Here is a 22,067-nt window from a genome sequence, read left to right as displayed (position 1 = left end):
CACCCCTCAGAGATAACCCTCCATTCCTCTTCCTATAGCCTCTGGTTACCTTTTATTTTCTGTCAGCTAATTTTTTAATCTCTTGATTTGTTTAGTTCATTACTTTTTTTTTTTTTTTGCTGTTTTTCTTAAACAATTGCTACCAACTTTTATTCTTTACCAAGCACCAGTTTCTGTTGTAAGAGTTACATATATATTAACTAAGTTAATCTTCACAGTCATCCTATGGTGTAGAGAGCTTTATTATCCCTATTTTACAGATGAGGAAATAGAGAATTTAATTAACTTGCAAAAAGGTCACATAGTTGGTAAGTAGTGAGGCCAAGAGTCATGGCCAGGCAAACTCTCACCAAAGCCTATACTTTCTACCAATATTAAGCTGCTTCTCTGCTTCTGAGAAGCAGATAGTTATTAAAAATTAATCTTAGTATTGATGTCAACAGAGTATCTAAATAATTATCTTCCTGGATGGCAATACAATCGCCTTACCAGCAAAAAAAGTTTTGAGGCAATATAATCGCCTCACCAGCAAAAAAAGGTTTTTTTTAATAATATATTCTAGTAGCATCTCATATTGCTATTCTGATATTCTTAAAAACTTATATATTACTTGTATATATATTAGTATATATACTTGTATATTAATCAGCTGATAAAATGAAGCTGCCCACTAACAATTGGTTTAAATAGTTAAGTGGAATGAAAAATAACCTAGATTACAAAAGAAATTTTATCTAGCTATTCAGACTAGATACTTTGTGCAAGTTAATGAAAAATACTTCATTAGTTTCTTCAGTAACTAACCTATCAAAGTCACGAGGCACCCTTATGAGAATATCAGAAAAGAGTTTGGCCTAATGGGACTAAGATTGAATAAGTTTTTAACACTGTTCTTAACAAATAAATCCTGCAAAAATAAAATCTTTGATCATACCGTATCATGTACCATCATAAATAAAGCTTATCAAACCTGTAAATTCTGAAGTGGAGTAACAGGTATTTGCTGCTGTTGCTGCTGAAAATAGGCAAGCTGGCTATATGGTGTTGACAACTGACAAGCAGCTGGAAAGTCATTCTTTACCACTGGAGTTCTAAAACTGGGAAAGATATATTTTTTAAAATTTAAAACATTAAAGCTTTAAAAACAAGATTCTGACTCAGATTTTGTGTGGTGAATATAAATGTGTTATATCAAATAGAACCCAAGTCAGTTTTCCTAATACATCTGAAATATTTACTTTAGATTCACCATCACCAGAAACTTCACTTTGGGGGAATTATTTCTGAAAGTAATTTTTGTCCCCAGACGAGAAGTCCTTACTAAAATAAAAATAATGTCATTAAAAAATACAGTTAAGAGTTATTTTATAAAAGTTAGCCAAGACAAAGCTCAGTCTATCATAGATTTTGAGTGTTTTTTAACAATAATGTTCTATGACAACCTACTAGAAATATCTGAAAGCCAATTACATGAGAGTCTGACCTTTGAACACAAAGCTGTTCAGCTCACGTTTGTGCTTTGCTTCTCTTATTTTCACTACTGTATCTTCAACACCAAGAATAGTGCTTGACACAAAGGAATTCTACAAATATTTGTTGAAAATAAATAACTTCATAAGAAATAACCATATCCTATTTTAGTTAGCGGTCATTCTTTAAAGTATTCTAAGTGTAATAAAATGAGGCAATAAATAGCAAAATTGTATTAAATAGCTTACTTATTTAATAGAATCGGTTATAAAACTCCAAGGCCAGTTCTTATTAGGATTCAAGATCACATTGTGAAAATGAAAAGCAAAAGACATGAGCTTCAGTTAGCCTCTAAGACATTAAAACTATGTTAAAAATATAGCCACTACTTGAAGGATATCACATGCCATATCCCCTCTTTCCTTTCTTAGAAATGCCATTGATTTGCTTTTCAACATCCCTTATGTTTTCTGTCAATCAGCACTGATCAGCTTCTTCACTCATTCCTCACTGGCAGCGACTCAGATCTTGAACAAGCCCAGAACTATGTGAGTTATGCCACCAACCTCTCTCACACTCTAATTAACACCTCCTTTGCTATAATATGCATCCACCCTTTATTTACTGTAAGAATGCTAATCTTTAAAGTCTCTCAATTACAGAGATATACAAGTGGCAGTGCTTGATTAACAAGAAGTTTTGCATACTTAAAGTATTTAAAGGTACTGCCTATAGACCTATAGGTATAAAAAGCATATACATAGAGTAGGTACAGATTATAATGACAGAGACTTTCATAACAATCCTTAAAAATATATTGTTGCTACCTTCCCTTCCTTTACAGATGAAAAAACTGATGCTGAGAAAAATAACACGAATTTAGAAAGTCTTTCAGGTAAGAGAGCAGGATTCACCTCCAGATCTGTTTGCCCCAAAGCACATGTTGTACCAAGCTAAGAACCAAAAGGAATTACCAGCTCATGTAATCATCCAAGGCACTGTTGCTGGGTGTCTTACAAATAGATTTTGGGTCAATCCATTTAGGTGTTGATATTGGTGGTGACTGCTTGGAAACCAAAAAGGCAGGTTGCTCAAAAGTGGTGTGTTTCTGCTAGACCAAAATAAAAAACATCATGATTTTGGGCTTTTTAATTAGTCACCTGTTCAACAATTTCACAAATATTAAATTTCTAAAAGAAAATATGAAATATGAAAACATGCTATAATAAGTAGATGTATGTATTATAGGCTTTCAATAACTTTTTAGTTAAAGCTCTTTTACTCTAAATTTTGAAGCTTGTTATACTTTCCTCAAAGAGATTGCAATTAGATGGAAGGCACACAGCAGTGTTGAACAAAACAGGATCTAAATATCCTTTCTCTTTAGGGCTACTGTCACTAGAATTGGACTTGTATAATCTAGATATTAATAAGTATTCTGTGCTTCAGAAAACTAGTCTTTACAAATAGAATCATCCCCTACCTTTACATTCGAAGGGAAAATGATCAAGTATTAATTATTTAGCAACGTTTGAAATGGCAAATACCTATCTAGTGTTCTTCTCCCTTGTAAAAGACATACAGCTTACAGAATTTATCTCATACAAATTCCAAAGCAATGATGAATGAACTTCCTCTACAGCAGAGACTGGCAAAGTACAACCTGTAGGTTGAATCTGGTCTGTTGTTTGTTTTTGTAAATAAAGTTTTATTGGAACACAGCAAAGACCATTTGTCTACATGTCTGTGGTTGTTTTCATGTAATAATGGCAGAGTTAAAAGATAAAATAGTGACCATCTGCCTCACAAAGGTCTTACAGAAAATCTTGCCAACTCCTGCAAATCACATTTTGCTTGAACACTATTAGTAACTGATCATTCACTACCTCTAATTTGAGGAGAGCTTTAGTTATTAGTAAGTATTAACTGACATCTAGATTAAATCAGCTTCTATAATTTCAACCCACTGGGTCCACATTATACTCTGGAGATCCACAATGGATAAATCTAAACTATTTTCTACTTTTCAGTCTTTTGTGTATTTGGCCACTATACCTCTTTTCCCAGATAAATTTTCCATTTAAGATTTCCTTATATATATACATGTATATATGTGTATATACATGTGTGTATACATATACGTGTATACACACACACACACACACACACACACATTTGGATGAGTAGCCAGAACGGTATTGAGAAACTATGGCAGCAAGAGTATTTAGTAAGGAAAGTGGAAAGGTTATACTCATAGACCATAGATTTAGATGTTTGCATTTGAGATTTTGGAGCTCGGAATTGAGGACACAGGAATGGGTAGCTGAGGTGAAATTAAGAAAGTAGGCATGAAAGAGGAAGAAGTCATGAATTTGGAGGCCAGGTATAGGACTAGTGATACATAGGGGTACAGAAGCTAACAAAAAATGATGACAGTTGTTGGGCTGAAGTTGAAAGAAGTGATCCAGAGCCTAATATTTTCAGAGAATGATGCGGAGTCACGGGGATGTTCAGAGATGATGGCAACAAGCAACTGCAGGATAGCACATCCCAAAAGTAGGCACCTCAGAAGGGTAGGGTTTTGGGACTTCCCCAGTGGCCCAGTGGCTAAGACTCCACGCTTCCACTGCACGGGGCACAGGCTTGATCCCAGGTCAGGAAATTAAAATCTTGCATGCAGCACATGCCCCCAAAAGAAAAGGACTGGGTTTTTACAAGAAAAGAAATGCTCTGGACATAGCTAGGGGGAGCTTATAGCTATAAAGTAAGTGAAGCAAAGTGAAAGTGGCTCAGTCGTGTCCAGCTATGGGACCCCATGGACTATATAGTTCATCAAATTCTCCAGGCCAGAATACTGGTGTGGGTAACCATTTCCTTCTCCAGGGGATCTTCCCAACCCAGGGATCGAACCCAGGTCTCCCGCATTGTAGGCAGATTCTTTGTCAGCTGAGCCACCAGGGAAGCCCAAGAATACTGGAGTGGGTAGCCTATCTCTTCTCCAGGGGATTTTCCCGACCCAGGAATTGAACCGGGGCCTCCTGCATTGCAGGCGGATTCTTTACAAAAAACTGCCTAGTCTTTTCTTTTTCACCTAAGTGTACTATTCTGTGGTTTTTAATATATTCATGAGTATGCAATCATCACCACGATTTAATTACAGAACATTTTCATTATTCTAAGAAGAAATTCTGCATTAGCCATCACCCCCAATCTCCACTACTCCTGGACTCTGGCAGCCATCTGTCTAATTTTTGTCTCTGTGGATTTGCTGATTCCAGGCATTTCTTATAAAAGAGATCACAAAATATATGGCCTTTTGTGACAGGTTTTTATTACTTACCATGCAGTAGCATTTATCAACACTTCACTACTTTTTTAAAAATTTTTTTCTTTTAAAACCAAAAACATTTTGCATTGGGGTATAGCTGATTAGCAATGTTGTGGTAGTTTCAGATGAACAGCGAAGGGACTCAGTCATATACATACATGTATCCGTTCTCCCCCAAACCCCCATTCCATCCAGGATGACACATAATGTTGAGCAGAGTTCTATGTGCCATACAATAGGTCTTTGTTGGTTATCCATTTTACATATAGCAGTGTATACATGACCTTCCCAAAGTTCACTAGTTTTTTACTGTTGAATAATAAAATGAAATAAAATCAGAATACCACATTTTGTTTACTCACTCACCAGTTGATGGCTATTTGGGTTACTTCTATTTTTTAACAATTATGATTAATGCTGCTATGAACATTCACATACAAGCTTTTTTGCAGATACATATTTTCTTGAGTATATACCTAGGAATAGAATTGTTGAATTATATAGTAACTGTTTGCTACACCTTCTGAGGAACTGCCATACCATTTTTCAAGAGACTGTATCAGTTTAGCTACTCAGCAACAATGTATGAGGGTTCCAATTTATCCACATTTTCACCAACACTTATTACTGTCTCTTTTTAACTACAGCCATCTTGTGGGTGAAATGGCACATTTCAAACCACAAACCTCATTGTGGTTTTAGTCTGAATCTCCCTAATGACAAATAAATTGTTTTAAGTCCTTTCACCATTCTATTAGCTTATAACTTTTAAAAAGAAAAATACAGGAGATGCTGACTGTCCATAATTCAACCTGTCAGGATTCTTCTCATTTAACATTTGTTACCCACTCCATTACTTAGATAAACAGTTCTCAACCAGCGACCCAGAAATAGCAGAAAGTTCGGGGGTTTCCCCAGGATATACTTGCAGGGAGTCTGAAAGGTTAAAACTATTTTCATAATCATACTAAGACATTATTTGCCTTTTTCACTTTCATTCTTTCATGAATATAAACTAAAGTTTTCCCAAGGCATGTGATTAGTGAGACAGACTGGATGCAAAAGCAGATATAAGAAATCTAGCCCTCTAATGCCAACCATTTAAAAAAATTGTAAAGACTGTAAAACAAATGTCACACCCCTCACTGTAATTAGTTTGTTTTGAAAAATACTTATTTTTCAGAAGAAACACATCTCAACATAACAAAGCCACGTATGACAAGCACACAGCTGACATCATACTCAATGGTGAAAAGATGAAAATTTTTCTTCTGAAATCAGGAACAAGACAAGAATGCCTACTCCTGCCACTGTTACTTAAAATGGTATTGGAAATTCTAGCCACAGCAAGTAGACAAGAAGCTGAAATAAAAGGTATCAGAATTGAAAAGGAAAGAGTAAAACTGTCACTATTTGCAGATAACATATTATATGTAGAAATCCCTAAAGATGACACACACACACACAAAAAAAAAACCTGTTAGAAAAAATTAACAAATTCAGTAAAGTTGCAGGAAACAAAATCAATATACAAAAATCTGTTACATTTCTATACATTGATAACAAACTATCAGAAAGGGAAATTAAGAAAACAATCACATCAAAAATAATAAACTACCTAGGAATAAATTTAACCAAGTAAGTGAAACACTAGTATACTGAAAACTGTGAGACACTGATGTCTTCTTCTTAAACTGAAGAAGACACAAGTAAATGGAAAGATATTTTGTGCTCACTGATTGGAAGAATATTGTTAAAATGACCACATTACCCAAAGCAATCTATAGATATAATGCAATCCCTATCAAAATTCCTATGGCATTTTTCACAGAAATAGAACAATCTTAAAATTTGTATAGAATCACAAAAGTTTGGAATACCCAAAGCAATCTTGAGAAAGAAGAACAAAGCTGGAGGCACCACACTCCCTAATTTCAAACCATATTACAAAGCTACAGTATTCAAGACAATATGATATTTGCAAGAAACAGACATAGATCAATGGTCTTCAGAAAACTGGACAGCCACTCGGAAAACAATGAAACTGGACTACTTTCTCACATTACACACAAAAATTAACTCAAAATGAATTAAAGACTTGAATGTAAGACCTTAAAACATAAACCTTCTAGAAGAAAACTCGGGTGGTAAGCTCCTTAACATGGGTCTTGGCAATGAATTTTTGGATCAGACACCAAATGTAAAGACAAAAGCAAAGATAAACAAATAGGACTACATCAAACTAGAAAGCTGCACAGCAAAGGAAACCATCAATGAAATAAAAAAGACAATCTATGAAATGGGAGAAAATATTTGTAAACCACATATCCATTAACAGATTAATATCCAAAATACACAAGGAACTTTAACTCAATACCAAAAATCAAATAACCAACTTAAAAATGGACAAAAGACCTGACTAGATATTTCTCCATAGATGACATATAAATAAATATCCAATGGATATGAAAAGAAGTTCAACATCACCAATCATCAGGGAAATGTAAATCAAAACCACAATGATGGATCACCTCATACCCGTCAGAATGTCTATTATCATAACCATAAGAAATAACAAGTGTTGCCAAGGATGTGGAGAAAATGGAAGTCTTGTGCAGGGTTGGTGAAAATGTATATTAGTTTAGCCACTGTGCAAAACAGTATGGAAGATCCTCAAAAAATTAAAAACAGAACTGCCATATGACCTAGCAATTCTACTTCTAGGTATTTATCCAAAGAAAAGGAAAACACTAACTTGAAAAGATGTCTGTATTCTTGTGTTCATAGCAGCAGTATTTATGATAGCCAAGAAACAGAAACAATCTAAATATTCACTGATGGCTGAAGGGATAAAGAAAATGTGGTACATATATACAATGGACTATTATTCAGCCATAAAAGGTATGAAATCTTGCCATCTGTGACAACACAGATGGATCTTGAGGACATCACACTAAGTGAAATAGCCAGAGAAAGACAACTACTGCATTGTATCACTTATATGTAAAATCTAGAGGGGAAAAAAAGCAAAAGACCAAGCTCACGGATAGTTTGGGGCTTGCCAAGGGGTGTGGGTGGCAGGAGTGGAGATGGGTGAAGAGGATCAAAGGTAAAAGCTTCCAGTTACAAAATAAATCAATCATTGGGACGTAATGCACAATGTGGTGACTATAATTAATAATACTATATTGCACACTTGCAAGTTGCTAAGTGAGTAGATCTTAAAAATTCTCATCAGAAGAAAAAATGTGTAATTAGGTATGGTGATGAATGCTAACTAGACTTAATATGGTGATTATTTAGCAATAGAGTTGATTCTTGAACAGCTCAGAGGTTAGGGGCACTGACTACCCACAAAGTCAAAAATCCACATATAATTTTACAGCTGGAGCTCTGTATCCACTGCTCTACATCCTCAGAGTCAACCAACAGAAAATCATGTAGTACCATAATACATACGTACTGAAAAAAAATCCATATATAAGTGGACCCACACAGTTCAAACCCATGTCATGCAAGGGTCAACTGTATATACAAACATCGAATCATTATGTCATACACCTAAAACAAATATGTTATATATCAATTATACCTCAATAAAACAAAACACTTTTTTCATAAAAGTATTATTTACATGTAATATGCTTATTATTGATATTTTTAATAAAGTAGCAAATAGTTTAAAAATTTATTGGTTTTACTTTCTAATATAGCAAATAGAGATCAACATAGCCTACATAAACCAAAGTTCTCTATGGGCTTCAATAATTAAGAATATAAGAGAGGATCCCAAAACTGAAATATTTGAGAACTGCTGAGTGAGACTACAATTGAAAATTAATTGTAAGGAGAGTATGACCAAGAACTATATTCATATGTACCTCTCTAACAGATCCTTTCTTCTGAAATAGACCCCAGCCAAGGGGAATGATCATTCAACTTGTTATGAATTCACATTATCTAGTCTGTATTTTTCTATTTTATCCACGAGGTTTCTGTTGCAATTACTTAGTTCTGCTCTTATAGTTCAAAAATAGGCAAAGACAGTAAGTAAATAAATGGACATAGCTCTGTTCCCAAAAATTGTTGTTTACATTCAGGTTGGGAACGAGATTTGGCTCCTAGGCTGTAGTTTGCTGACCTCTGCACCAGTCTACCAGCAATCTAGAAATACTACTGAAAGCAGAAAAAGAATTCAGCTTGATATATACTGTTACTAAACTAAACCTATGATTGTTTAGATCATTCTTTTGTGAATTTAAAACACACACACACACTTTTGAGCAAAAAGAAAACTACTCCACTAAAGAAATTAATACAAGAAGAAAACATTTAGCATGATCATCACATTATGAAAAACTTGATGTGGAAAAGCAAGTTACCTCTGTATCAACTTTAGGGATTACCTCTGGAATCTGCCACTGACTGGAAGATGCAGCAGGATTCTGGTTTGCACACTCAGACTTTCTCTTTGATTGCCATTGTTTCAGATCACTTTCTGGAACCTTTAGTTCTTGATGTTCTTTAGTTTCTGCAATTGCATTTATTGTTGTCATTAATGGGCAAGAATATTGGATAATAACAAAATTAAACCTAAACAACAGAACATGTTACAAACTGTATTCGCATTTTGCTCTTAAAAACAGAAATTAAAAGCTTTAACCAGCTACTGACAATTTGCTTTTAGCAAGTCAATTTTACAAAGCTGCAACAGCCATTTTCCTAGGTTGTTATCTAGAGCTTTATCAGAGACTATTCTCAGTTTAAATACTTCTGTTTTTTACCAGAAAACAAAGAAAGAAATATGCAAAAGTCCAAAAACATATATCATAAAGTCTCATTAATAAAAGCCAGTTCACCATTTTTCATAGACCTAGTTTTTTTTAATAAAAATTTTACCTTAAACTAGCCTGTAATTTACTATCTTAAGGGTCTCTGAACAAAAGAAACTCAACAATATTGACTATTTTATGAGCGTCACTATTCTATCCCTATCATGACAAACACAAAAATTCTAAACAAAATATTTGCAAGTGATATACAAAAGGTACAATAAATTATGACCAAGTTGTATTTATTTCTAAATGTAAAGTTTGCCTAACACTGAAAGTTAATTTGGCATAATAATAAAGAAAAAAAAGTACGTGACCGACTCAATAAACACAGAAAAGGTATCTCATAAAATTTAACACCCAGTCACAAAAGAACTGTTAACCTCAATCTGTTTTGATATATGATAAAGAACAGCTTTAAGACTCTAAGCCAGTTATTATACAAGGGTAAAACAGTGAAAGTGTCTCTCTAAGGAATGAACAAAAATGCCACCTATCAATCTTTCTATTCACTGTTATTCTAGAGGTTATAAGTGCAACACAGCAAAGAAATTAAAGTAAAAGGAATGGAAGAAAAAAAATGTTATATTATTTTCAAACAACATGAAAGAATTCGTAGGCAAATATTAGATGTAAACAGTGATTTTAGCAATCTCTATAAACGAGAACAATAGTTAAAAATCAGTTGTAGTTTTATATACTAGCAACAAAGAAGCAAAGGATAAATTTTGTTTTAAAGATCCCATCATTATATTATCAAAAATATCAAATGTCTAGATATATCTCTAGCAAAAGAAATGCAAAATCTCTACACAGAAAACAATTTTTTCAATAATGTTTTAAAGACTACTTATATGAATGAAGGGGTATGCCAGGTTAGTGGACTAGAAAATTTATTTGTTAAGATGTCAACTTGTCCCACTAGAACTCAAACAAAATACCATTAAAAAAAAAACAGAAAAAGGAAACTTATGGATTCTAACATTTATATGGAAATTCAAAAGGCTTAGAAAAACTAAAATAGTCTCTAACAGAGAAACAAGTTGGAAGATTTACACTGACAGATATGAAGACTGACTTCAGACAGAATTAGCACAAAGTCATAAATGTACTATGGAACAGAGAAGTATCCAAAAACCAGACATCACAAACAGACTCATCTAATTTATAACAATTCACTGAGGGGAAAAAAGCATCTTTTCAATAAATGCTGCTGGAGTCTACTAGATATCTACATGGAGAAGAAAAAAATGAATCCTGACACTTCATCTTAACCATACATAAATATTAAATTCAAGTAGAATATAGGTCTAAATGTGAAAGGTAAAATGATACCTTCCAAAACATATGGAAATATCTTTATGATCTTGGAGTAGGAAGATTTGTTTAAAGACACAGAAAATACCCACCACAAAGGAAAAGACTGATAAATTAAAATGCATGATAATTTAAAATTTAATCAAATCTCCGCCACATAATGGGAGAAGTTACTTGTAACACATGTACCCAACAAAGGAACTGTATCTAGACCAAAAAATTATTGAGAAAAAAAAAGGACACTCAATAGAAAAATTGGGGATACTTGAACAAGCACTTGAGAAGATACCCAAATGGCCAATAAACACAAAGAGGCATTCAACATAATTAGACAACAGGAAAATGCAAATTAAAACCACAATGAACTATTACTTAGCAAAATCAGAATGTGTAACATTGAAAACCAACAACAAAATGATTGGGAAGAATATGGAGTAAGAGCTAATATAAGTGCTGGTCAAACACAACACTTTGGAAAACTGCTTGGTACTATCGATGAGCTGATTGTATACACATCCTGTGTACCTGACCACCCCACCCTGAATATACCTGACAGAAATGCATGTGAAAAAAGTGATATTTCACTGGGTTGTATTCTTATGCTTTGGGTAGTTTTCTGACTGCAAATTTTACTACATAATAAAATACCATTAACATAGTGTGGGCACTCAGTAAGCATTCACTTAGCATTAAATTAGGTGCCAGATCAGTACTATAAACAAGCATTTGGTAAAGATGGTTTTTCAATCATATCAGTTTGTAATAGATGCCATGAAAATATAAAATCATTTCCCCCAAATATCAGGAAAAGGAATCTATAGCTGGCCCTTTATATCCACAGGTTCCACAGAACTAACTATACTACATCATTTTATATAAAGGACTTGAGCATTCTATGATCTGAGAATCCATGGGGGATCCTGGAAACAATTCCCTGTGGGTATCAAGGAATGCTGATGGTCCCAATCAAAATAACGGCATCCCAGTTTTCAGGGTTTCCTGAGACATGGGACTCTCAGGGCTAAAACCTGTCTCATTCATTTATATGGTCTTAGAATATTCACCATAGTACACATATAGTGGAAAAGCAAATGTCTGACAAAAGGGGAAACAGAATTGTCATATAAATACACTTTCATATGCTTTCCCAAATATTTCTCAAGCCAACTGAGAAAATTGACTCAATGCCATTGAATTTTCCCTCTATTTTCCTCTTACACACCTTTTAGGTGAATCCTCTGCTATAGAATTTAATACTTTTCATATACTGTATACAATTTAACTGAAACACAAGATAAAGGGACCTACTCTTCCATGGCAATTGTTAGGGGGCTGGTCAACTTTCGTAAGTAACAAAGTGGTTCTCTTAATTAAAGAGGTAGTCTATTTTGTCACTCTTACCTTCTAATTTTGTTAGAAAACTTGATTCACTTTTATTCTTCAGGGTTACTGAATCAGTAATAAGTTCAGAACTCTTCTCATCTGACATCACAGGTTCCTTGGAACGAATATTTTGAACAGACTACATAGAGTAAGATTTTATTTCGATTTGATATAAGACAAAGTCTTAAAAACAGAAGTAGTACTAATTTTAGTGTTCAATATACTACAGTCTCATCTATATGAAAAGATTGCTAGGAAAGTTATCATAATTATATGTAGACTCACAAAATTCCAGCAAAAATAACTTCTTGAATTATTGACTAGAGCAATGGGAATGGCCATAATGATAGATTTGGCCAATTTGCTTTCAGTAGACATATTATCAAATGATAAGACATATTCACTTAAAAAGAGAGGTTAGAAAGCTTAAATTCAACATAAAACATGCTTCACTATTTTGTTACTATATTATCACCAAAAATAATAGCATTGGTCAAAATTAAGATTTGTAGAAGTCTAAGACAGAACTTATTCTAAATCCCAAAAGTAAACTCCTGACACAACCATATGCTATTCCCTGAGATAGCTGTAAATTAGATAAACTCATTATTTAAAAGGATACATCATGAAAGAGAGAGGAATTACAAAGAATGTAAAAACTGAAAAGACCCACATTATGATGCCAGGGGTCTAACTCAACTTCAGTAAGAACAGTATAACCCCTAAAAATCAGTGCATCAGGGACTAAAGCTACTTCCTGCCTTGCACGTTCACGTGTCTGCCGTATCAGCACGTCAGGATTGACTATCTAAGCCCTCACCTCTGCCGCACCAAAAAGACACCCTCTCATTTTTGTCTAATTTCCTCTGTCAGATCATATGATTCAACACATCAAGAAACAAAAGTTGCGGGACAATGCTTGCCCCATTATTCCCAAAACCAGGCCAACTAACCTGCTTAAACACTATATAATAAACACTACTTCAACAGTAGATGGTCGTTCCTTGCCCTCCCACTTCCACTGAGGAGATACAGTTTAGGACTTCTGTGTCACTTCCCATTAGTGGCCCGACCTCTCCTGGGGTTTCAAGAACACTGGGAGATACATAAACCATGGATCCCTTCCCCAGAAAAAGCTCCATGAACCCTGGGTCAGGAACTCTTGCTCCAGATAAAGATTTAAAAATGGAAAAACCTTTAAATGTCTCAATTCGTTGGAATCATTTCCACTTGATTTAGATCCAGGCGTGATTGTATCTCGGCACTCTGACCCAGAGATATGTCTGTTACCATGAAACAAAAGAATTGTTTAATTTGAAATCAATCATTTCAGGGTATTCAGGGTATTATCTTTTTCATTTTATTTTACTTATTATTATTATTATTATTTTTTAGAATTAGCAAAGTCATTTTATCTTTTTCATTTTAAAGCTAGGTTTTTAAATATGTACATCTGTTAACTGGAAAAATCACTTGAAAAGGTGTTTTTAACAATAACAAGATTCCAATACAAATGTGACTAAATTAGGTGCTGGGCAGTGACAAAAGTAACAGAGATGAGTGGTAAGCAGGTGACTGCCTCCCCTGTTCCATAATAAGTAACAGCTGGAGTCAAGGCATGAATGTGGGAAAGAATAAGGAAACAGCAATGTGTAGATTAAACTACACTTCGGGCTGTAAATAGCTTTAAGGGTAAGAACGAGGGTGTAGACCCTCCTATGGGCCTCCACAGTGCCTACCTCAGTGTATCAGTACAAGCACCAAGAAAATGGCTGGTCTGTTTTTGTTCTTATTTTTTTGGAGTGGAGAAAGTCTCCTTTATTCTTGAGCTAGTAGTTGAAGTGAAGATAACCAGAAAATAGTCACCTCATATGACTTTTAGAGCTTAACCTTGACATCCATAATGCTCTTTAATATCAATATTCAGTCAAACCTTAAGTATAATAAGCATTTAAGTAGAGAAGACACCAGCTAAAAACGTTTTCTCTCTAAAGTTTACTGGCAAAATGATTCTGTGGAATCCAGGAGTCGTTTCCATTAGAAATAATGTTATGAACAGTGGTTAGTTAAAATTCACCAGAAAAACGAAGACCCTTAGCTAAACTGGATTACGAGATTCTCATTTTTCAAAGTGAAGGAAGGAGAACACTTCAGATGTGGTGGACAATATTTCATCTCTACCTACCCTGCCCCACTTCTTGAAGCCCTAGATTCAGAAGCAAATGAGTGAGTTAAATCATTTTTCCTACTAATAGCTGCTTTTTCCTTGAACTAGCCTCAAAGAAAATTGTTTTCAGACTTCCCATCCACAATGGACACTTACACACACACTAGAGTGTCTCACCAGAGAGGCTACCATAAGCGATTCAAACGTCATGAGTTTTTACTACTGGGCTAGTCTGTGCATTGGAGAAGGAAATGGCAACCCACTCCAGTATTCTTGCCCGGAGAATCCCATGGACGGAGGAGCCTGGTGGGTCCACGGGGTCACAAAGAGTCGGACACGACTGAGCGACTTCACTTCAGTCTGTGCATAGTCCTGTAAGCTTCATATTAACTTAATACTTTTTCTTCTATGTTTCCTAACTTTTTAACAATTGCTTTAATGAATATTTTTAATGAGAGAAAAAGCAAAATAAAGTCGTATTCCCTACTCGTTCCTCATTCTAAATAAAAATGTACTTATAACCACTTTTATGTAGTAAGAGACTTTATGATCATTTTGCCATCAGTCTTCAAGCTTTGAAAACAAAAGTTAAAACTCAAACATACCTTTTAGTAAAATGTGGTGCAACTGAAACATCCGTCTTCTCATGGGAATCCGGGCTACTTAGAAGGTTAACTGGGACTCTTCCAAATGGGCATGACTAAAAATGTTTTAGAAGATTAAGTAACTAACTAGGAAATAAGCATAGACCTCACCACTACTGCTTTAATCAAAGTAAAACATAACTTACCCGTTTAGCCTTGTTTGTTTGTTTCAAGGGATTTCGATAGCCTATCTCTGCATCTTGAGGGGGAATGTTCTCTCTAAAGAGAAAGAAAGAAAAACCGATTTTTAAAAGGATAATATTGATACAAGCATTTCATCAACTGCTAAACACTATTATAATATGAAAACATATATGCAGATGTATAAATAATATAAATGTATGATGAATATTTAAAAAATGAATTTGGTTTCCTTACCCATATAAGAACCGGGCTTTAGTAGTCTGTCCTTTAGAATCACAACTAATGTTCCTATTCTGTAAATGTCCAAGTGTATTGGGAAATGGTTCTTGTGCACTTGATATTGTAGATGCTGTAAACATTTTGAAACTATAATTAAATTTGTAAAGATATAAGGAATACACACACATAAAAAATCTCATAAATAATACTTTAAAAGTCAATTCATAGTAAATATTTGTCCCTAAATAAGACATTCAGATATGAAGATGTTGTGATGCTAATTCTCCAACTGTACTTCATAATTGTTTCATAATTACAGAACCGTTTACCCAGAGTAAAGTCACATTCCTCATTTCTAATAGCAAAAAGTGATTCACTTGCCTAGCTCAAGTTTGCTTAGTTTGTTATTTATTTGGCTGCCTTGGGTCTTCATTATGGCATGCAGGATCCTCACTGCATCATGCAGGATCTTCCCTTGCGGTGCGCGGGCTCCAGAGCGCACAAGGCTGAGTACTTGTTGCTTGCAGGCTTAATTGCCCCACAGTATGTGGATCTTAACTTCCTAACCAGGGATGGAACCTGGGTCCCCTGCAATGCAGGGCAGATTTTTAACCACTGGACCACCAGGGGAGTCCCTGTTTGTTTTTTTAATTGAAATACAGTTGATTTACAATGTTGTGTCAGTTTCTGGTGCACAGCAAAGTAATTCAATTATACACATACACACACACACACACATATATATATATGTATATACCTTTTCATGTTCTTTTCCATTACAGTTTATTGCAGATATTGAATATAGTTCCCTGTGCTATACATTGGGACCATATTGTTTTATATTAAAGTGTAATTTTTTTTTTGTATATGTCAATTTTATTTTTATTTATTTATTTTTTGGCCGTGCTTTGTGGCATATGGGATCCTAGATCCCCTACCAGGAATTGAACCTGTATCCCTGCAGTGGAAGCAGAAGTCTCAATCTCCAGACCACCAGGGGAGTCCCAGGACCTTACTGTTTTTACTGAGTTGTGTAATGTGTTACTAATTAGAGTTTGACTAGGAAAAAAAAAAAAATGCCAAGAAGAGAGTAATGACTTTGCTACTTTTCCAAGTTTCACTGCCTTTGCATCTAAAACTTAATCTTAGATTTTGATCATTCTAAATAAACAATATTTTTCTATAAAATATTATCCTGAATCCCTTTTTTGCAGGACTAAACACCACAGAAAAGTATTAGCACACACAAACATATTTACCAGATAAGCTCTTCCTTTCCTCCTCTGAAAGCAGCTGCTTTTTCTGAAGGTTTAAATTCCGAATGGCAATTTCCAACATTTCTAGTGGCACTGCTCCACATTCCACAGCTTTATGAAGAAGTTGCTTACTTTTTTTGAAATTACCTAACAAAGTAAAAAATAACAGTGATTTTAATGCAGCAACCTTTACTCCCCAGATGCATATACTTCAGAACCTAGGAAAAAAGTTTTAAAGTCTCAGGCAAAAATATTTATTCCAAGGCTCACACATTTTATTTATAAGCAAATAAGCAATTTCTCACTTATGATAACAATTAATATCAAACAGTTTAACTTGTGTAATATGCAAGTGAAAGGGCTGGTATAACAAATATTTCGTACACTTACACTCAGGTAGCATCCTTCCCTGAATTTTCATCTGATCAACTTTCATGCCTTTTGCCTCATTATTTCTATTTCACACACATGATTTAAGTTACAATAGGAAGTTATCTTTTACTTAAAATTTGGACTTGACATTTTCAGATTACCTTGTGATAGTTCAAACTGTGCAAAAGATATATGCACAAAAGCAAATTTCTTGCAGTTTGCTCTGGCCATTTGGAAGTAGTCACGTGCATCATCTGGCTCTTGAATACTGAAATAAAGATTTCAGAGTCAAGTTTTAAGAAAAAGAACACAGTTGCCTGTTTGATAACTCCTCATTCTATTTTCCAGAAGACACAAAATACTGTTTTCTGTCTGTAAAATTGAATAAGTTAATTTAAAAAAATTTTTAGGTGGAGTCTAGAGTATGTAATTTTTGTGGAAATATGTACATTGTAAAGAAAGTTTACAAATGCACTTGTTAATTATAAACAAAAAGACTTGGTTAAAAAAAAAAACTTCTTACAAGTAGTTCTGACATGTTTTCATTTTACCTTTTGGTGATGTAGTTATGTGTTATGTAATGTAGTTAGCTAAATACAATTAAAATGCTAATACTTACGCTTTTAGTTCAGCAAATCTCACTTGAATCCTAGCAAAACTCTCATTTTGTCCATATTTATCTGGAGGAAGTGCTTCAATTGCTTGGTTGTAACGACCAATCAATTTATTTAAAAGGGCATCATTTAAAGGGACACTGTTTTTCTCCAGTTTGAGCAACAAATTCAACCAGTCCTCTGGGTTGTTTGCCATCATCATAATTTGGTTAACAGTTCCTGAGTTATCTGAATAAGGGGAAAAATATAGCAAAAAAAAAAGAAAGTCATAAAACAAATACCAAATTACACTTTTCTTTCAAATTACATGTAATCATTTATACTCTCAGTACAAATGCACACAAACTCCTTAAAATATCTTTTAAAACTTTACCAATTCATGTAAATATAAACAATTTATTTACTGCATATATATCTTTTAAGAGGGAATATTTTACTGTAAAAAGCTGCATATTTTGAAGAAAAGAGAATTTGGAAATGTTTATGAGTAGCTTTAAAATACCATATGCAATCTAAGAAAACTGTATCCTATAGCAGCATAATTTTATTTTAGCATCCTAACAAGTCAAAGAAAATCTAAGCCTCTCCCACCACTACCAGTACCAACTTGCCTGGAAAATTCTTCATCCATGACTTATTAAACATTTAGAAACCTATGGTCCTAGTCCTAACATAACCTTCTTTACAACTTTATCCATCCAATATTATCTCCATATTCCTCAATTTACTTTTCAATCAATCAAACAAAACCAGTTTATAAAAGATAAGCAACTCATATGGTCATTTTCTTCTCCCTCCAAGTTACCCACATTTCTCCATAATTTTCACACTGTAATTTATTTTTTTCTTTGGTGTTAATAGATTTTAAAAGACAACATAATTTAATGACCACATGACAACCTGACAACATGTTCAGGTTACTTTAGTCATTACTAAACATTATTAAATTTAGATTTTTAAGAGAAACTATCATCCCTTCTATTAGTTTCACTTACCTTCAACAAGGGCTAAATATTTGCTTTTACAAACAAAATCACTGCTTTTGCTTTTCACTAAAACATAACAGATTCAGAACTTTGTTTTTACCCATAATCTGTTCTGATCTTTATCAGAACAGGTGGATTCTTTACCACTGAGTCACCAGGGAAGCCATAACTTTCATTGGTGCTACTTAAATATACAAAATAAAGTATGTGTTTATTCTATCACCATTAAAAAATTTGCTTAACACCAAAATGATGTTTCTAGTTGTTTCAAGGAATATGACCTGCCATCATGGCTATTTATATGGATAAATTCTTCCCTTTGCTTTCCAATCCCTCATCCATTGAATGGTTAGTATAGATAAAACTTATCTAAAGGCAACTTTTTCAACAACCACAAGAGTTCAGCTTCTGAGCTAATACTTTTCATAAAACTAGGACATTAATCTCTGGGTATTTTCATTCATTCATCATTCAAAAAATATTTAAGTACCCACTACTTGCCAGGAACCATTCTTAGTTCTGTAGATAGAGCACCACAGATAAAAACCATGCCCTCATGGAACTCACATCCTAGGGGAGTAGACAGACAACAAACACCTGAGTAAAGGAGATATGACATGAACTTGGGCAAACTCCAGGAGATGGTGAGGGACAGGCAAGCCTGGCATGCTGCAGTCCACAGGGTAGTGAAGAATTGAACGTGACTTGGTGACCGAACAACAACAAAGGAGATATGAGATGATTACTGCCGTGGAGAAAAACAATACAGCAGGTTGCTATTTTAAATAGGTAGGTTAGGACCTACTGTATAGCATAGGGAATTCTTTGCTCAATTCTGCAGCCTGGATGGGAGGGGAGTTTGGGAGAGAATGGATACATGTATATGTGTGGCTAAGCCCGTTTGCTGTCCACCTGAAACTATCACAACATTGTTAATCGGCTATACCTCAATTCAAAATAAAAAGTTTAATTAAATAAATGGATTAGAGAGGGCCCTGCTGAAAAGACATTTGAGCAAAAACCTGAAGAAGGTATGAGTGGGCAGAGAGTAAGAACAAAGATACTGGGGTAGGGGTTGGTCTGACACACAGCAGACACAGCAGGGAAGTTGCTACGGCTGAAACAGAATGAGCAAAGAACAGGAAAGAAAGGCTGGAAAAAAAAAAAAAAAAAAAAGAAAGGCTGGGAGAGTAACAGAAAGGTTCTTCAAATCATATATTGTGTGGTTAGCCTTAAATTTATACACCGTTTTATTAAGATTAGTGAGGCTTTCTCAGATTGCACAAAATTTGGGGGGGGGGGGGGGGCGGAGCGGGGGAGGGAGGAGTACCTACCAAGCATATCAGCAGAAATGACAGCTGCCAATAATGGAAGTTAAGAAAACCACCTTTCAGCACACTGTAATAGCATTAAGTTTCCTTTTTTAAGAAAGTGGAAAATTGTGGAACTATTTTCACACAAAAGGATTAAAACATAAAATGTTTGTGCTCTCACTGGTGAGCATCAGTCAGTTAACATTTCCTTCCTCTACCTCAGAGGGCACTCAAAACAACACAACTCACCTGTAGTGTCAGTGGAGGCCTTATTCAAGCTTAGCTCGTCAGTAAGATCTTCATTTTTAAATTTATTTTTAATATCTCTCACTTTGTTCATTATGGAATCAATTGTCAACTCTCTGCCACTTAACTCCTCAGCCTCCATTTCTAAGAAAAAAAATAAAACGAGCTATTCATAATTCCTCCTTTTACTAGCATTAAAGGAAAAAAAAAAAATGTTGCAACTAGCCTTTTAGAACCCAGGAGACTAAAACATTAGTTATATGAACACATCTCAAGACAGATATTATCAGGGTGGTACTTGTGAAGCTATGTGCACAAAAACAATTGCATGTCTTTGTCATCTGTCCAGCATGGTTTCCGACAGGTAAGTATTCAGTACACTCCTTCTTTCCACAAGAACTTCAAAAAGGCATTGCACAAAAGGGAAGTTGCTGCCCCCTTTCAAACTTTCTTCTATGCCTTCCTTTCACTCTTGTTCCAGAATTATAATTTTCTCTGGGCCATTTGCAAATTCAGTCTTTTTTTTTTTAATGTGAAGTGTATTTGCTTGGATTCTGGTAGAAACACATTGGCATAAAAAAATCCTTTCGATAATGATAAAAACCATTCCTTTATTCACCTGCTTTATGTCAGTAAACCTGCACGTTGCAAGTGGTTACAAAGCAGAATACATACATCACAGCCCTTTATTCACAAATGGGATATCAGCAGGCTTATTCTTCTGTATATCTGGCAGAAGGGCGATGTGCTACCTTAATCATTCCCATACCAAGAATCTACGGTATTTGTACAGTACTGAGTACTTGTTCCTTCTCCACGGTGTTGATGTTTGTTTAGTCCACAAAGGGTCCGCAGTCTTTCTTCCCATCAATGTCATCTTTGTGATGATTCTCACACCCATCAATCCAATAAACCAGGGTCACTGATATCAATGCCGCCCCCGACCTCGAGTATAGTTAATGAAAAGGAGCGACAAAGCGGGTGCCTGGTATCACCCCTTGAAGCCAGGTTCCAAAGGTAACTGTCAGAACCACGGCCACCTCTCCCGGTTCTAAAACACCACAGAAGAGGAGGAGTCTCCCGCAGAGGCCCTGGCAGGCCCCTTCTCCCAGCCAAGTCCAGACACCTACCTCTCGCCTCCCGGGTCCTCGACAAATAAACCCCCGGCACTAACAGGAGGGCCTGCGGGGGCAGTGGGCCCGCCCCTCCCCCTCCGGCCTGTGAGCCGCACCCCACGCCCTCTGCCAGGCTCGGGGACCTCCCGCCTCGTCCTCACCGCTCACCGGCCCGCGCGGCTCGGCTCAAGGGCCAAAACACCCCGGCCGCCTCCGCCCCTCCGTTCGCCGCCAAGGCAGGACTCTCCGCGAAAAAGCGGAGCTGAGAAGAAAAGATGGGTACTCCAGCCCCTCTCCGCACACACGTTTGAATTTCCCCGCCGCTACCGACGCGGTCGCCTATTGGCCAGTGCTGGCCACGTGGAAGCGTCTGCTGTGATTGGTTGGTGCTCGCCGGCACCGCCCCTTTTTCTGCGACCGGATCGTCCCTCGCGGCGGGGGTCTTCCGTTCTGATTCCACCGTTTCCGCGACCCGGAAGTTCGAGGCACCGATAGACCAGCTTTCCGGCACCTTCCGGTTTAAAAACCAGGGCAGGTTTTTCTCCGAGAGGAGCCACTCCCGGGCCAAGTTAGCCGGTGAGAGGGAGATAGGCGCGCGCCGACGTTGCTCTCAGCATCAGGACCTTAAAGGTGCCTGGTGAGTCGGCCTTTTTCCGCCCCC

At 35.7% G+C, this 22,067-nt stretch overlaps 1 protein-coding gene across 6 annotated transcripts in view; it reads right to left on the bottom strand.

Annotated features, from left to right (window-relative positions):
* The window catches only part of TTK (TTK protein kinase), a 46,177-nt gene extending 24,446 nt beyond the window's left edge, over positions 1–21,731 (bottom strand). The window contains exons 1-13 of one of the 6 annotated variants that reach the window (XM_061131987.1): positions 21,568–21,731; positions 20,295–20,435; positions 17,752–17,974; positions 17,294–17,400; positions 16,764–16,907; positions 15,520–15,634; positions 15,288–15,360; positions 15,103–15,197; positions 13,526–13,613; positions 12,349–12,469; positions 9,181–9,329; positions 2,445–2,581; positions 971–1,097 (exon numbers count right to left, since the gene is read on the bottom strand). In XM_061131987.1, the coding sequence (XP_060987970.1) occupies positions 971–1,097; positions 2,445–2,581; positions 9,181–9,329; positions 12,349–12,469; positions 13,526–13,613; positions 15,103–15,197; positions 15,288–15,360; positions 15,520–15,634; positions 16,764–16,907; positions 17,294–17,400; positions 17,752–17,974; positions 20,295–20,433 (1,518 nt within the window). In that variant the 5' untranslated portion in view covers positions 20,434–20,435; positions 21,568–21,731. The remainder of the gene's footprint in view (positions 1–970; positions 1,098–2,444; positions 2,582–9,180; positions 9,330–12,348; positions 12,470–13,525; positions 13,614–15,102; positions 15,198–15,287; positions 15,361–15,519; positions 15,635–16,763; positions 16,908–17,293; positions 17,401–17,751; positions 17,975–20,294; positions 20,436–21,567) is intronic. The other 5 variants (XM_061131986.1, XM_061131989.1, XM_061131991.1 and 2 more) reach the window with 5 other exon arrangements.
* Between the last annotated feature and the right edge of the window lie 336 nt (positions 21,732–22,067).

Source organism: Dama dama, chromosome 28, assembly GCF_033118175.1.
Source record: "Dama dama isolate Ldn47 chromosome 28, ASM3311817v1, whole genome shotgun sequence".
Lineage (NCBI taxonomy): Eukaryota > Metazoa > Chordata > Mammalia > Artiodactyla > Cervidae > Dama > Dama dama.
Note: the sequence above shows the minus strand (reverse complement) of the source record. Positions and strands in the feature narration are given on the sequence as shown.